At 41.6% G+C, this 17760-nt stretch overlaps 1 protein-coding gene across 1 annotated transcript in view; it reads left to right on the top strand.

Annotated features, from left to right (window-relative positions):
* Positions 1 to 634: 634 nt before the first annotated feature.
* The window catches only part of LOC116384211 (mothers against decapentaplegic homolog 6-like), an 18957-nt gene continuing 1831 nt past the window's right edge, over positions 635 to 17760 (top strand). Inside the window, exons 1-3 of the mRNA XM_031848682.1 lie at positions 635 to 2026; positions 3657 to 3710; positions 4228 to 4305. Coding sequence (XP_031704542.1) covers positions 1285 to 2026; positions 3657 to 3710; positions 4228 to 4305 — 874 coding nt within the window. The 5' untranslated portion in view covers positions 635 to 1284. The remainder of the gene's footprint in view (positions 2027 to 3656; positions 3711 to 4227; positions 4306 to 17760) is intronic.

Here is a 17760-nt window from a genome sequence, read left to right as displayed (position 1 = left end):
GAGAGAGAGAGAGAGAGAGAGAGAGAGAGAGAGAGAGAGAGTCAATACCGGCAGAATTACAAGGAAAGCAACCTCAGTGATTTGGGTTTCAAAATAAAAGCTTTACCTTTAAGTTTTAACATTAACTCTATTATGAATAGATTTTTTTAAATATTAAATATTAAAATGAAAAAAATAGGAATTTGTCAGAAACATGTCGACAAATTCCTATATGATTAACCTTTCCAGGACATTGCAATTAAAACAATTAATTAGGAAATTAGGAAATATAAACATATTTAAAATGTACAATATAATATAAAATAAAGTGCACAACAAAAAACAGATAACATTACTATAAACAAGTAGCCTATATGTGAGCCGTAAGCGTGTATAGTTTAGAATATGTATGTTGATATAGGCTTTTGGATCACACAAGAAAAAAAGCATTCTTTCTTGTAATTGTTGTTATTCATTTTTCTTCAACAAACTTGCAAACTATGTTCACCGTTAATGCTTTTGTTTTGAAAATCACAGTCGAATAAACCTGCTTTTATTGTGTTCGGCTTGACTCTGGTGTGTGCAGCAGCGTGTGTGCCTGTGTGTGTTTGTGTGTGTGCGTCCGAAAGGGACTTGCAGGGGAGTGGAGAGTGGAGTAATTCCAGCTCTCTTTAAAACAACTTCTCAGCACGGAATCCGTCCCGGAGTTTGGCACTGGAGTCCCCGACTATCTCTGCTTTACCCCGGGACTCTGCAGCGGGATTATTGCTTCCAACCACAGCGACAGAAATCATCGGGATTTCAGTGTTGTGAGGATTTATTTCGAGGTGAAGGAAGGGGTTTCACGGTTCAAGAGGTTCACGAAGTCCAAGGAGAAACTCTGGAAAACTTTTGGATTAATGTTTCTGATGCTTCTTTTTTGCTCATGTGAACTGATACTGCTCCTGGAGAGGTCTAACTATGGTTTGTGGATTGTGTGCGGGATCTCCGGAGTGTTGGGGAGTTGAAGGCTTTGTGCAAGGGCTGGCACAAGTTGTGGCTTAATTGAGTTGGCGACAGCAGGTCTCTGCGCAGTGGCTGTGTGGAGCCTTCTTCTGCAGACGTTTAGTGATGTTTAACGCAACGCATGATTGAAATTTCTTTCTGATGCTGCGGGAGAGTCAGAAAACGGTGACCACCGGCTCCGCATGCTGTGCGCACCGTGCACAAACCCCCGGTCCTGCGCGACGAGCGTAAATCGATGTGGCATCTCCCGAGACCCGGACGGGACCGACAGGACACATCCAAAACTGTCTAGGTTGTCGTATGTTCAAGTCGAAACGCTCAGGTCTTGTACGGCGACTCTGGAGAAGCCGTCTGGTCACCGAGAGCGACGGGCGGGATGGAAGCAGACGAGGTGAGGGAGGACGGAACGGTCCGTGCGGCAGACACTCAGGAAAGCTCCGCAGACACGAGCAGCGGTCGGTGACACACACTGACCCGGCTCCGGGACTCACGGGGGAGGCTGGAGACCTGACGGAGAGCGCGGAGAGGGAGGAAGAGGAGCAGCCTGACGATGACCGGGGCGCCATGTGCGTCCCGGAGCACAGAGGCTCCCGGCGGGGACAGGAGGGCGACAGTAGGACGGTGACGTGTTGTTTGTTTGGGGAATGGGATCTCAGACCCCGGAGCCCTTATTGGGCCCCCAGAAAAGACGGAGGGGGCGCTTGTCAGTGCGCACCGAGGCATGCGGGACTGGAGGAGGACCTCGCGAGCACTGCTCATGCTTTTTTGAAAAGACTCAAGGAGAGATCTCTGGATACCTTGGTGAAGGCTGTGGAGACCAAAGGAGGGATACCCAGCGAGTGCGTCATGGTGCCCAGCACCGAGCTGCGGCTCGGTGCTCATCACGTCTCTCCACAGTGTCTCGTGTCTAAGGTGTACCGCTGGAGCGACCTGCCGCTCTTAGCCCTGCTCAAAACGCTGAGCCACTGCCAGAGTTTCGGCGCAGTGGACGGCGCAAAGGTGTGCTGCAATCCCTATCACTACAGCCGCTTATGTGGGCCAGGTAAGGACATCAACAGGGGGGGGGGGCTGACTCGATCTAGAGGAGACCTTTCAAATGATCAAATGTACGAGTTAGAACGAGAGATAATAATGTCATTCTGCCCTGTGAACACCACATTAACCATCATCTTCAGACCCTGGTAGTCCAAACTCAGGTGGAAGGCCTCGCTGAGAATGAAGTTAATCTCATAAAAAGTGGAGCGCGTCATGGATGTAATACGATTATTTGTAGCGTAAATATTGATGGCCCAGCATGAAATTAATAAGAACATCCAATCGGTCACAGTGTTATTTACCTGCAGCTGGAAACGAAAGAAGAATGTACTTATTGTTGATTTAAGTGTTGAACAACGTCACAACCACGAGAAAATAACACCCATTAAGTCCCCCTGTTGTTGCTGATGGAGCCATCTTACATTTGCAATAATATATCAAAGCACACAGTGCAACACTGAAACCCCAGACAGTAAATATCACTTATTATCTTCTCGTGTGTCACTGCCTGCCCTGCAGTTTTATTCCATTTTCATAACTATGGCTTCTACTTTGGTCAACCATTGCTTTGATTTCCACTCCACATTCCAAACACATTACACATTTATTTAAATTTGCGCAAAACTTTGCTTCCCTCATCATCCAATGGAAGGTCGCTCTCAAGTTGCACTTAGGCTCTTTTTTCTCTTACAAGGAGGTCGTCCTCTTGTTATTTAGGTGAAGGAGTGCCGATAATATACAGTTTGCATAGTGCTGGCGCCAGACTGACTCGCTGGGTATCTGACTGACTGAGGACTCCGGCAATTACTGGCTCTGCTCTTAAAGGGGCCGCAGCCACAAACCCATGTCCACTTTGGACAGAAGGGACTCTCCCAGCAGCAGTTGCTTATAGCTTACTGTACTGCTTTCACACAGAAGAAGTCCCCCTGTGAGTCCGTGTCAATGAAAACGACTTCACTGACAACTTTATGAAGATTTCATAAAAGCGGAGGATCAAACTGAACACTTTGAGAATCAAATACAGTTCCCTTAAAAACAGAAACAGTAGGATGAAATACTTGCAGGTTCAGATTGGATATGTGGAATTATACTTATTAGGAGTTCAAAAGAAAGACTAAATATAATTACAGTGTTGCAATCATGCACTCAGCGCAAATAGCTCCTTATGTATAAGGAAAGATGGTCTGTTGATGCATGGTAGCCTACAAATCTAAACAGTGAACATATTGCCTCATGCAAAACAACATGTGCAGAGCCACCATATTTAGGTAGTTTATACATTACCATTAGCTATAGAAACAGGTGGGTTTAATGGTCTACCTGAATAGAAAAGGTTTTGTATGTAATGTGATGTCAATGAGAAGATGAAGTTCATTTATTGTGCATTATATAATTATATTTTTGATTGAGGATTATAAGCCTTTTATTGTGTAGGATTTATTGGTAGAGTTTGGAACAGAAAACAAAGTTCACAATACATTAAATAAAATATTAAATTGTAAGCATTTCACATAATTCACAGTTTATAACACTAACGTACAAGCCTTGAAGCTCAGTACTTTTCTTCCTCAGCTGATTATTTAGCAATAAGACCATGCAGCCTTCAAACTTAACCTTAACTTTTGTTGTATTTCCAGATTCACCTCCTCCCCCATACTCTCTGTCCCGTTCAGATGAACACAAGCCACTGGGTGAGTTTGGAAAAACCGCCACCACATTGCAAACCAGTAAATGACACAGAGGGTGTCGTCACCATCATATTTTTAGACTGGAAACATAGATTATCTTTGAAAAGCTGCTTGTGTTGAAAGCGACACAGAGTTAGTTAAGTCTTATCTGTGCACATCTCCCCTTTTGAAGAGCCTGACATCTAGAGTTTATAATAGGGAGGCTGTGTTTGTGCAGACAGACAGTCTGCTCTGTAGTTTGAGAGGCTTATCAGGGCTGCAACCAAATTCATATTTTCATTATTCATTCATTACAAAACATCATGTAATTCAAAGGCGTACAAGGTGGCTTTCAAATAATATTTTTCTATCAATAGTCCCAAAATATGTATAATCACATAAAACAGCAACTCCTCACATTTAAGAAGCTGTAACCAGAGAATGTTAAAATAAATGACTGAATTAATACATGTTAAATTAATTGACCACCAAAAACGCTCACTCTTCTACTGTTTGTTTGTGCTTCTTCTACAATCACCAGACTCAACTCTGTCTTACACTGAAACTGTGCCCCCCCTCTCCCCCAACCCCCCTCACATTACGCCAAGAGACTACACAGGTGAGTAACTTGCATCACTATACTGCAGAGGTGCATGGACATTGTCACCGGGCAGATGTTGGTTTCAGCAGGGTACGGTGTTGATTTGTATTCGCCGAAGAAGTCTGACTTCTCACCACAAAACATTTTGGAGGCACGAATGGAAATACTTTTAGATTTGCACTTGCAGGCTCACACACTCATGCCTGCAAACACACGGAGCGTGCATCCTCTCTGAATGTTAAAGCAAATTGCATTTACTGTTGTGTTATTAAGTTGTGCTTTCCTTCTTATTTTCAAAGGCCGTTAAGACAAGTAAAAACTCCAGTGCATAAAGCTTCTATTGTCAGAGAGGCATGGGGGGCTTGGTGGGGTTCTGGGGTCTCTCACTATCTTTCTGCCTTTCTGTCTCTCGTTCCCCGTCTCTCTCTCTCTCTCTCTCTCTCTCTCTCTCTCTCTCTCTCTTTCCCTACGCTTTCTCCACGGCAAAATATTTCACTGGGATGAAGCTGCAATAAGATCCCCGTGCATACTCCCAATCCCCTTTTGCCTCTCAAACCACCCATCCCCCTATTTCCCTCTTTCTTCCCTCAAATCCCTCCATTCCTCTTGGCAATTGAGCAGTGGAAAGAGGCTGGCATTTGGGGGGCGGGGGAGCCGAGCAGCTCTGACGAGGCGGAGGTGTAGAGTTTTGTGTGCGTGTATATGTGGAAAGAGAGAGGGGTGGGGACTGAGGGCCTGCATTTGAACAGGAAACAGCCCCCTCTAGATGATGAAACTAGACCTTTATTTGTTTACATGCTGGGGTCGGGTGGAGAGGTCCTTGTAGCGTTAGAAGAAACCCACAAACCCACTCGATCAAGCCTCCCTGGGCTCACTTGTGGACGGTGTTGAAAGGTGAACGGGCACCTATGAAGCCTGTGTAGTGTAGTCGCAGCATCACGGAGCTGTCTGAAGAATCAGCTGCACCCCAGTGATACTTTCTTTGGTTTGATGGTGACCAGAAACTTATTCTTGAAGTTTATGTTTGAAGTTGAAATAATTTAATGAGTTGTTATGTATGTTTTCCATGTTTAGGCGCAGGGCCGTAGGCAGCAGTTTAGAAATACTGGGGTCCTCCCAATGCCCACCTCACCAGAAATGAAAAAAGAAGATGCTTTAATTACTTGGATTAGATTTTCTCAGCATTTATTTCCAAAAATCTGAGTCTAAATGCTGTTTTAAAGCCTTTTTCACACTCTCAGGAATAAACCTCTTATTAAATTTTAGCCTCAAAGGAGTCAAATTAAATTCATAAACATGAGCTCATTAGATACCCACAGTTTGTTGCTATACGGCCCTGTTTAGAGTGTTTCTGTTGGGGTTGAGAAAAATAATCCACATCTTTTTAATACAAATAATCACGCTATTCCAGTCCTTGCTTGTATTCGCCATTATGCACTTTTGAGTTGAAACAAATGTGGTTAATTCTTAAGGTATTTTTAAGTTGATTTACTCTGATTTGTTGGAAGTTATGTTAAAAAATTATCCAAAGTCTGTTCAGTCAAGGTCACAAGTCAGACAAGAGTCAAGTTTTAGGTTGTGATTTTAAGGTTTCTATTGTCTGCCTGGTGAAATAAGTGGAAATAGATCAGTTTTCTTAAAAGATGTTGTGTGTTTGGATAATTCTGTGTGTGTCTGTGTGTGTGTGGTCTCTGATCCCCTGCCCCCCACACCAGAACGCTGGAGCCGAGAACCGGAGCTCAGGCCAAGAGCTGGAGTGGGAAAGAGACTAAACAGAGGTAGCCAGGAATTCCGCATGTAGCTTTTGTCAGGTTATAAGACTCCTCTTTTGAGTTACGGCTGGTGAAATGAGCAGGACATAAGCTGAACATGAAGCTTGTATCAAAGAATTGTCTGTAGCTTTAAAAAGAGAAAACCTTGATGTTTCTTAGATCTTTCAAGAGTGTGAATTCATCTTTTTTGTGCAGGTGATCATCTAAAGCCTGTGATGTTTTCTTTAGAACAAATGCAAACAATGAACATGTGCTCCGGCACTTTAGCATCTATTTTTTTAATTCCTTTTAAAGCTACCCTAGCTTTAAGGGGAAAAAAGGCAGCAGCAGGGTGTGGTCCATACATACCTTTGCCCTGGCCTCTTTTATCATTCGATCAGTTAACGTTCCCTTTAAACCGCAGCAAACGGCAAGGCTTTGAAAAGGGATAAATCTACTGGAAGTTTAGTATATCTACTTGGACTGTCGCTCTGTGACTCCCAACAAAACGTGTCATTCAGCTGCTTATTGTCAGTGTCTCTGTGTGCGAGTGTGTGCGTGTGTGTTTACGTGTGTGTGCGTGTGAGAGAGTGAGACAGGAGGGAGAAAAGGAGGAATTTCTGTCTGACTCAGTGATAAGATCGTCTCAGAGAACTCACATAGGGGTTCTTCAGGACACACACACGTATAAACACACATTCACCAATCACGCGATTAGCTGGAAGGGAGGCAAAGTTCTGCCTTTTTACTTTCATAATTGAAGTATAACCTTTTTTCTAAATACATTTTATTTGGACTATTTCAACTATTTTCTACTGCCGCCCTACTTTCTTTACATGATGATACACAAAGTACTCATTTGGTGATTTTAATTTGATAATGGAATTTGGTGACTTTTCTTTTAGTGAAACCAACAGATCAAAACTTAACTTAAACTTAACACAGAAAGAGTCTTCAAAATGAGTTCCTGTCAGCCTCAAATGTACTTTGTGATTATGGCTAACATAAGAAGCTCCACACATCTGAATCACCGCCACATCGCCGACGCAGCTGTACAGGTTGTTGTAGGTCGGCTAACGTTGGCGGTAATGATGCGTGACTAGCTGGACAAAACAAACAGAAATCAGCTAACATGGACGTGAGACTGAAGTGAAACTCGTTCGGTCATGAATAACTGGAAAAGTCATGAAAGTAGCCGTTTCCAGGCGTAGAGAAGTTTGGGAAGAATAAATAAACACAGAAGGTTTTGGAAAAGTCATGGAAATTTGCTCCAAAAATGCCTGTACGATAGTGTGTGTGTGGTTCAGCTAAGATCGACTGAGAAAAATTTGTCAAACAATTCTTAAATCTGCAGATCAGTTACGTCACGTGTCGTTCTGCTGTTCTATGCGCGGGGTAACATCAGACTCCAACCTCTTATTCTTATTTTTCATGTACCGGTATATGCAAACGTTTCAGGTCATAAAAATTGCCCTCAAAGGCATGAAAAACTCTTAGAAATGTTTTGGAAAAAATGTGTATGAACTCTGAGTTAAGCTACCATTTTATATTTTAAGAGGTAGAGAATCTCGAAGGACGATGCCCAAAGAGATAGCGATTTCCTTGTCAGCTATTACATCATATGACATCATTGCACTCCTCAAACATTTGTCCATCTTGTCGTCATTAGACTCTGGGTTTTGAACATGTGGAAGCAAGTAAAGCAATGATACTTAGTGGACATTAGTATGGCCTGGATGCACTGAAGTAAGACAAGAAGACTGCTCCCTCTCTGCCCTCAGTAATCATATTTTGGTGGCTTGTTTGCTTAAGCAGAGCAAGGTATCAGCCAAACATCCTGTCTCAAAGCCCTGTCTGCACTCACTGCAGCATTAACCCCATGAATTGGCCCTTTGACTGATGGGGCACGGCCCAGGAATGTTGGGAAATTGGGAAGGTGAGGGGGAGTAGGGTCTCGAAGTGAAAGAAGGTGGGAGGGGGATGAGGGGCTCCGACTCCGGAGAGTGACACCTGATACATGTTTGAACATATCGCCGTTAATACTTAAGAATCACGGAGCTGAGCCGACATTCTTGGAAGCTTGGGAGACAGATTTTAGAGTCCGACTGCACCGTGCAGTTTTAGTGAGCTCAGTTCAGAAAGTGTGAAGCTTTCCAGGTCAGTCCAGGTTGACACAGTTGGACACGGTTTTGTAAATCATCTGCTGAGGCTCTCAAGTACAGATTTGACTCCCAGAAGCATGAATACTTAATGAGATACCTTCGCAAAAATTGCTTTCAATATGGCCTCAGTGTCTTGAGGTGTAAGAACAGTGCAAAGAGAGTGAACACCCACATTATGCTGCTATCCGTCTGAGTCGGGACGGGTCCTCTCAGTGACCTGAACCGCCAGTCTGTTTGCTGGCATGCGTACAACACTTGCTCTTATGCCTGACTGAGACACATTAGACTATGGAATTCAACATCAAGTGCTGGCCCATTAACCATTTGCCATTTCCTCAAGTATTTTCCATCACTGCTCTTTTTCACCATACAAGCTGGGTACGCAGCCGAGGACGCGGCGCGCAACTCACCCGGAGCTCTTTTATGTCAGTTCGGTCATTTTTTTCTGAAGTCCTTTAGTTGTTTTTTTAAAATGTTTTGGCACATTTTAAGCTTTTAGACTGCCAGCAGGTTAACACTGTTGTTACAACCCTGTCCCCTAGAAATTAAGTTTATATGCATCTAATGTGCCACAGCAAATTATGAGGAATTGTTGCTGCTGAATGTAACAGTGAAATGTTTACTGACGTATCTGACTTGTTTTCCCCCATAAAATCTACTCTTGCGATACAATATCCGTTCATAGTGACGACCTCATTATTAAACATTTTATGGGTGAACTGGCAACAGTTTTTAAGGAAAGATTGTGGTCTGGCTTCCTGCAAAAATAAGTCTGCAGTGATTTAAATCACGAATCACAACATGATTATCGACATTTAACAGAGGCCACGATCTTTAACCAAAGTGCTTTTGTTGCCTTAACTTAATCACAGACGGGACTCAGGATGCAAAAACCCGTTTCTGGTGTCAAAGTCCTGCTCTTTGTGCGTCCGTCATCTACCGCGACTGCTGACTCCAGTGGTAAATACATGTAGCGGATTGGAAAAATAATTGAGTGATAAATAAACATAATTTCTTGGAGACAGAGTTTGTTATTATCTGAGTAACAGTAGAGTAAGTTTAGATTACTGATTTTCCAAAATAAACTATATTGCCTTAAGCATCATGGTTTGTTTTTTATAAACCAGAAAATGATTACATCACCTAATGTTACAAACTAAAGTCAGAAACAAAGATATATATATTTGAAGGTAATTAAGAATGGTAGAGGTGAGATGAAAGACATATTCATGTTCTTCAATCAACGTATTGGCTCAATAAACAAATTTCTACATTTCATAAAAGGACTAAACACCTCTGATCCCAGAACGTAAGCCTAGCTTAATTTAAACTTGACTTGGAAAAACAAGTCGACTGTTCCTTGTTCACTCTGCTGTTTAACAACGCATTTAGAAGTAGAAAGAATTGAGTGTTGTCAGTTCAGTTCCCGTCTTTCTCGTTTGTAATCATCACACCTACAAATAAGCTGTAAAACTCTGAGCTGATGGAGCCGCGTCACCTCCCAGGCTTTATTGCTGCGATGTCTGTCAGCGAAGATGCATATAAAACATGTCGTTGCGTGGATACACAGAAACAGTCAACATGCACACCTCTAAAATACTTAGCTCCAAATACTTGAGGGTATCTGAGGTTGAGGGCAGGAAGGGATATCCGATAACATCGCGGTTCGCCCAACACGGAACTAAAAGAAAGAAGCCAAAACACAAATGTTTTTATTAAATTACCTATTTTACTTTAAGGGATTTTGTGTTTGATCTTGGCTCTTCTTCCTTTCCCTCTTGGTAGATGCAACACTGCTTTATGTATCTGTGTTGACATTTACAGAAGCTTGTTTCAGACATTTATACTTTAAACCACCTTATTGTGAGTGACAAATGACCCTTGACCTCTCCAAGTTCATGGATTTAGGAAGTGTTACACATCAGAAACAATCCTGATTATCAAGAACAGACAGTCGTATATTGTCCCGAATCACAATAATGTTGTTCCCTTCTTTTTCTATCCCCTCTTCTTTTCTCTCTCATGTTTCAGCCCACTTTTACTGCTCTTTGTCTTAGTGTTAATTCTACTTCTGCCTTCACAGCCTCTACAGTTTGTTGTACACACATTTTTGCTCTCTTTCTCTGGGTCTCTGCGACTCTCATTCTCGCCCCCTCTCTTTCAGTCCATGTTGTCAAGCCATCACAATTTAAAATAAGGTTTAAATTACAGGACTGGCTGTGGCTTTCCGTTGTTCCCTTAGAGTTTTTGCCAACCCGCAATTTGGCTTTTAATGGAATCCTGCCATGCTGCTGAACCTAAAGATTCTTTGCAGATGTCGACAGGCTCTCTGACTCTGTGAAATGTAGGAAACTGTCGCCTGTGCTGTGAGTTCTGAGTTTAACGCAGAGTTTAGACCGAACATTTTCAGGGTTTTTTCAGGCAATGTAGCTGCCTGTTGTTAGTAAGAACAATTGTGTGTGTGTGTTTGTGCTGTGCATTCACCCATGATATTGGAAACTACACTGACAAACACACACAGTAGCCTACTGTATTTAAGCTTCAGTATCAGACTTTGATAAAGAGTGTAAGGCCATATACGTAAATTTATATAGCATATATACATATCACAAACACTCTTGTATTTCACGTACAACTTAAATTTAATTGAATCACTTAAAAATATGTTCATTGCCACTTCTTTTGCTCTCAATTCCTCGAAACTGGAAGGCTAAAGTGTTTCTCAGTTAACTCCCATATTAGATTTGCTAAATGCTCTTGCTGAAGATAGATTGTTTAAATGCCACATGAACAAAACAGCAATCGTCGTGAGAGCTTTCTAAACGCATAAAATCTATTCAAAGTGTTGACATGAGTGGTGCATACACATTTAGTTAAATGAGAATGCACAATTTCATGAGTGAAGCTGCACGAGTCAATATTTCTTGATAGTGGATCAAACGACCATGTGTCATGTGACCCACAGATCATCCGGCTCACCAGTTCCTCTCAGCTCTACAGCATCTGTCAGCGCATCGTTTTGGTTTTACTGCCCCGCAACTTTTACTTTTTTGGTTCGCTCTCATAGTATTGTTTCCAGCTGGGCCAGGTAGCTGCTTTCTGCAACAACAACAACAAAAAGCTCTAATGAACTGTCTGCACGCTACCTGCACTAAATGACAGGCCGACAAAGTTAGCAACTAGCTAATAAACAGAGCTAAAGAGCTGGATATTTCCTCAGGAGATGCTTTTGAGCTAAAAGGAGAGACACAACCACGACTGCAAATAGTGCTAATGTTGCTCCGTATTTTTCGGGATGTGTAGATAAGCTACTGTTTGGCCATATCAACTCAATGAGATGGTATGTCAGGTTGTGTTCAAATTAAAGCAGATTTCATTTACAAAAAATGTGGCAAATGTCCTCATATAAAATGTGTTATCATTAGGGGTGGGGGAAAAAATCGATACAGCATAGTATTGCGATATTTTGCGTGGCGATATTGTATCGATACACGGACGGCAAGTATCGATCTTTTATTATATAAACTATTAAAAAAAAATAATTGCCCTCAAAAATCAAATCAATTACTTTTTCAGTCCACGAGATGGTGCTGAGTTGTTTTCTGGTGAGGTCAGCAAAGGTCCCGGGTCAGCGTGATTGGTAGGAAGTTGGTCAAAACAAAGAGACATCTGGCCTCACAATGGGGTTAAATCTGCCAACAGTAGCCAGGCTCATGGGGAGAGTGCAGCGCATAACTGGCTCTCTGTCCTCGGCGTCCACGCATCGCAAGTTATACTGAGTTATATAACTCTTATATCCTACTTATATAAGTTATAGTTCATATACTGAGTCCACACGTTTGCATTTAGTTAAGTTGGACTATGTAGTAATACAAACAGTTCAGTTTGTCAGGTTCATGCAACATTTATGACATTGTTGGTCAGTCTGTCTGCTTGACAATCCTATTTTTGTGCAATAAAAATGATTGAAGTGAGATGAACAGACTGAAAACTTTATCTTATTAGATAAAACATGTTGACACAGTTTTCCTTTGGGGACATAATTTGAAGTTGAAAAAAGTAATAAATCGCAATATAGGCCTATGTTATCGCAATACTCAGAATATCGTAGTATCGTGATAATATCGCAGTATCGTGATAATATCGCAGTATCGTGATAATATCGTATCGTGACCCAAGTATCGTGATAATATTGTATCGCGTGATCTCTGGTGATTCCCACCCCTAGTTATCATACACATTTTCGAAGGTAACTCGACTAAATCATTGCAGGTCTCACATTCCCCGTGTCACCCCCCACTGTGTGAGTTATGTATAGTGATTGTGCATTGTATTTTCAGTCCACTGTTATTTTTTGTATATATAAGTGCGCTCCACACTGGCGTTCTATTCAGATAATTCTCCCACATTAAGTTTTAGGAGGAATTTCACAATACCTTCTTCACAGAGGAACAAATGGATCTATCCCACCAATAAATGTGTGTAATTATGTTGTGAGGAGTGAAGGCCATATAGCGGGACCCCGTGAGGCTCAATGAGAGACTTGTCAACTTGACCCCGGTGACTGGCTGAGCGGGGGGAGGAAGTGTTGAGGAAGAGGGCCTGTCCAGGAATGTGTTGGGAGGGGAGGCCTGTCAGCTGCAGAGCTCTGCTTCTCTGCATCTCCTTTTGGGTCTCTATTCAGATTAAAATCATCTTTTAATAAGTTGTTTGTGTAAAACTAAAATCCAGCTATTCTTAGAGCTAAAAACATACCGTCTTCCCCCATGAAGTGTTTTAGTCGAGCTTGATTTATGTCTCTGTTGCAGGGTTACGATACCCGCATGTATGTCTCTGGTGCGTCTGTAGGTAACTGTCGAAAGATGTAACCACATGTACTACACGGGCTATACAGACACCACCTCCTTATCAAAAACAGATAAGCTGGTCCTCATCGAGCGAAGCCATTTCCAGCGCAAACATTGGCTTTGATGTGTTTGTTTTCACCTCTGTGTATGAATGAACAAGATTATGTCAGGAATAGCAGGAATGCAGAGCAAACAATCTTCTTTAACCCTGGAGCAACAACAATAAATCACTAAACGCTGAAGCTGCTGTGACACCTTGATTGTGCTGTAGAAGTATAATTTAGGATTCAGTCTCACCTTCCTCCGGCTTAGCTGGTTAAGTTGCACTACAAAGTGTTGCTAATGTTGCGCTGAAACGAAACTTGCGTCAAGGAAGTAAAATTCTGATCAGGGCCGATTTAGAATAACACACATTCACAGTTAGTTCTGTTTGCTCAGATTCACTCAGATCATTGTTTTTGTACAGGTGAGGTAGCTCACTGTGGAATGGGATAACGTGGACAATTCCTACAGTATGTTAACTGTTCAGTTTCTCTCTTACTGCTTATTTATTGTGGATCTTTATTGTGGATAAGGAACATTTTACAGCACTACAACTATGCGTTGTGTTGTTCTACAGTGAGCCACATAAACTAAATCTGAGCAACGGCTAAACAAGAGCGATGTAAATGTGACCTTGTGCACGTTCTACAAGAGGAGGTTGAGTGATTGGATGTGAAGTGATACGTCACTTTGCAGAAACTTGTACAGTATTTAATACGTTTGTTAAAATTGAACCAAGTCGAAAGATACTTGTGCATACTAACACATTGAACTTGCCAATCTAAAGTCTGAACAAAAGCACATGTTGGATTGGAACAATTCCATATTTTTTGTCTTTATTTGATACAGCAACACCAACAGTATATAGAGAAAAAGGGGTGATGACATCCGACGAAGGTTACTAGCTATTACATGTATCCATCTCAACCACTCAACTGTGAAAGCTCTGCCAAAGTCAAATGTAATTTTTCACTAAGCAACAGAGGAACAAATGTCAACCATGGTGCATAATCAATTCAGTGTATAATCTATACTTCAAATCATCTGAAACCAGCTTTTATTTCCAAAGTGTCAGCCTTCATTATGAGTCTCACAAGTATCAGAGTTAGGATCATTTCTTCAACTGTAATCATGAAACTGAAGTGAAAACAGTTTGGATTTCCAGGGTTTTCATACAATGACAACACAAACTATGGTGGATGATACAAGACGTGACAGCAGAGTTTTTCCAGGATGCAATGATGGATGCAAAACCTGAGACATTCCTTGGCTTAAGTTGTCTGGCACTTTGAAGTAGCACCAGAAATGCAGGAAACTGGTTACTTTCTCTCTTCCTCTTGGAGGAGCTTTCTAAATTACCTCCAAACACGTCTTCCTCGGAATTTTACAGGGACACACAGTTACTTTCCTGTGGCCCCGTTGACCTGCAGGTTCAAGGAATGTGGTCGTTTGTCCGCATAAAATAATGGATTGGTGTTAGAGAAATGTGTTTCTTGGAAGCAAGAGAAAGATGTCGAGCGGCACACTGCAGCAGACTGCATCACAAGATCCCCTTTACAATGGAAAGAGAGGGAGAAGAAAAGAGTGTGTGTGTGTGTTTGTGTTTGTGAGCGAGAGCCCAGTTGTGTTGGATTGTAAAGCCCATGTCTGGCGATAACGCAGCCCTCTGATGGCAGAGATAGTCGAGACGCCAGTTTAAATGTGGCTTGCTGGATTGAAGTTTCCCTGTAATGATAGTTGTCTCAAACAACACAGAACCTACCATTTGTAGCCAGGGAGGGGTGTTTTCTTTTTTCCCCCCTTATTTTCTTTTATTTCTATTTCTTTTTTTTTAGAGCTTTTGGGGGAAATTTTTAGGAAGTTGAATCAAAACAAAGCATCTTAGAGGCGGCCGACAATGGTCAGTAGCTGAATTCTATCCTCCCCTCTGTCCCCCCCCCCCCTACACCCTCCCTCACCTCCTCCCCCTCCCTCTGCCCAACCCACCCACTTCTTTCAGCACAGTGGAAGAGTCTAATAACTGGAGGGGAATCTAATCCTTGGCACTGGATGAAAGATGGGGGTCTCCCTCCCTCCCTCTCTTTCTCACAGTCTCTTTCTCTCTCTTCATTTTTTCCGTGGATGCTGGTTATGCTTGGCAGGTTCTCTCTCTCTCTCTTTCCCTCTCATTTTCCTGCTCCCTCTTTCACCCAGTCTCTCGCTCTCTTTTTTTTTTTTTTTTACTCCTCTACTTCCCCCTTTTTACCCCCCCAGCTTTTTTTTCATCTCTGTGCAGGTTGAGGTTAGCAGGAGGAAGCTTCCACCACTGCGACTGGAGGGAGAGAGGAAAAGATATAGTTTAACATTTTGGGAAATACACGTTTTCATTTTCGAGCTGACAATTAGATGAGAAGTTTGATCCTACTTTAATGTTTGTCCGTTACAAATTAAGCTAGCTTAGCTTAGCATCAAGATTGGAAACAGGGGGTAAACAGCCTCTATCCATTACTAAAATACATCTACCAGCACTTCCAAAGAACGTTTGTTATAATGTTGTACCTTGTTTGTTAATTCATACAAAAATAACAATTAAAAAAGTGTAAAGATGACAGTTTAAGATGCGTGGGGTTAGGGTAAATTACTTCCTTGAGTGTTGTCGTCACAGAGAGGTTGTCAGGCATTGAGCGGAGACTCCACACCAACAAATAATCTGGTACATAACCCCACATAAACCCACAAATTGTTTCTATACTTTTTTTCTGTGCAAAATAAACAAATGTGATATAGAGCTGATTTTTATTTTCATTCACTTTGTAGCTCTACTTACAAAAAAAGTAATAAACTGTAATTGGCGTATATTGCAAGAAATCAATTTGTATGTAATCCACTTAGTTGTGAACTAGAAAGTACAAATTGAACCGTGTCGCTGGACATTTTGAAGGAGACTGCATGTAAAGCGAGGAATAACTTTTCTTAAGATATCATACAGCCGGTTTTATGAGGAAATGCAACTTGAGCTAAGATAACCATCTTTTTCCTCCGGCTACGTTTACCAACCATGAGTGTGATATCAATCTTCTGATCTAAGCCTCAGCAAGAAAGCAAATAAGGGTATTTCCCAAAACGTCTAACTATTCTTTTAATATCTATTCAAGAGGAGGAAAAGAAAGAGGAAAGATGTGTTACTGCCATTGTTTTAAGTCCAGGTTCGACAGTCTGTGGGGAAACTGTCTGTCTGACCCCTGAACTTTGATTGCCCCTATTTTTTTATCACTAAAAAACTATTGTGATTTCATTACAGCGAGCCATTTGTTTTATATTCCACCTCTCTTCCCACCTTTGTTCAGGCCTCGGACAAAAACAAGTGCACCGTGGTGTTTCCATGAGATTGGCACTAAGAGACAGTGATTTTGAAATGAAATAACAAAGGCTACTTATCTAATTGGTAAACAGAGCTGTTAAATGGTGGTTGGCGTAAATGCTTGCAGGACGCTGTAATTGCTGCCAGCCCTCGCATACAGATGTAGGCACGCACATTCACACAGTCACACTCTGACAAGCGGTTTTTCGACTTCCTCCGCTCGAACATAAACATACTGATAACCTCCAGTCTGAACCCGTCTTTTAAAATTCCATTGAAGAAGTTCGGTTGCCCACCCGCCCCTTCCTCCTTCTCCTTCCCTCCCTGCTCTCCCTCGACATTCTCACACAAGCTCATTATACCTTTAGTTGGATGATAGCCAGGCTGAGCGTGATGACACTAAGGACTGTGCCAGAAACATTAAACATGACATGTTGTACCACTCGCTCCGTCAAACACCGCTGGAAATCATGATTAAATGGTTTTGACTTCACAACACATCAGTCAATCCTCAGCAGACGGTGGTGCCAATGCTTAATGTAATAACCTGCTCTTGTTCATATTTGCAAGTTTTCTGCTCATTTTTAGACTTTCTGGAATTTTTCTTTATCCCTGAATGCTACGAGGATGTATATACGGACCGATACTTTATGTTTTATTTTTCTGTCATGTGTAAGTCGACAGTGATACTTGTATCTCAGTAATTGAAATCAAACACAAATGCAATACAATTTGTAAGAAAGTTATAAACAAATAGGCACATTGGCAAAGTAACCGAAAAGCATGAACATAAAGTACAGAACATTTTTTTGGCAACGCAGTATATAGAAAAGCACCTTTCAACAACAAGGACATTCAAAGTGCTTTACATGAGACATAAAATAAGACCAGATATAAAAGAAACTCAAGGCAATATGAAAAGACATATAAATAGGAGTTATATAAAATAAGTGAATAAAACAGGTTAAACAGGAGTTATGGGAGTTTCTTCCAGATATCTGGTACATAAAAACTGAATCCCATCGTATTCGTAACTGTAGGTTTCATTAGAAACTTAAAAGTAAGGATTTAATACGATACTTTCTACGGCATCATTCATTATATGATGGAAATTAAAGTGTACTATGTCTAAAGAACCGTAAAAAGTCCCAGTTTGTTTATTGTCTTCTTTAGGGAATTAATTTGATCCTGAGCTTGTAAAGTCTCCCTGTGTTTCCCCAGACATGTTTGTGTTGCCTTATTACAGGGAAGAGCATGGCTTGTAAAAGTGTGTACTTGTGCGATGAGAGAGAGAGAGAGAGAGAGAGAGAGAGAGAGAGAGAGAGAGAGAG

Source organism: Anarrhichthys ocellatus, unplaced genomic scaffold (assembly GCF_004355925.1).
Source record: "Anarrhichthys ocellatus isolate YVR2014 unplaced genomic scaffold, GSC_Weel_1.0 scaffold8, whole genome shotgun sequence".
NCBI lineage: Eukaryota > Metazoa > Chordata > Actinopteri > Perciformes > Anarhichadidae > Anarrhichthys > Anarrhichthys ocellatus.
The sequence above is the reverse complement of the archived record's forward strand: the minus strand, read 5'-3'. Positions and strand labels throughout refer to the sequence as shown.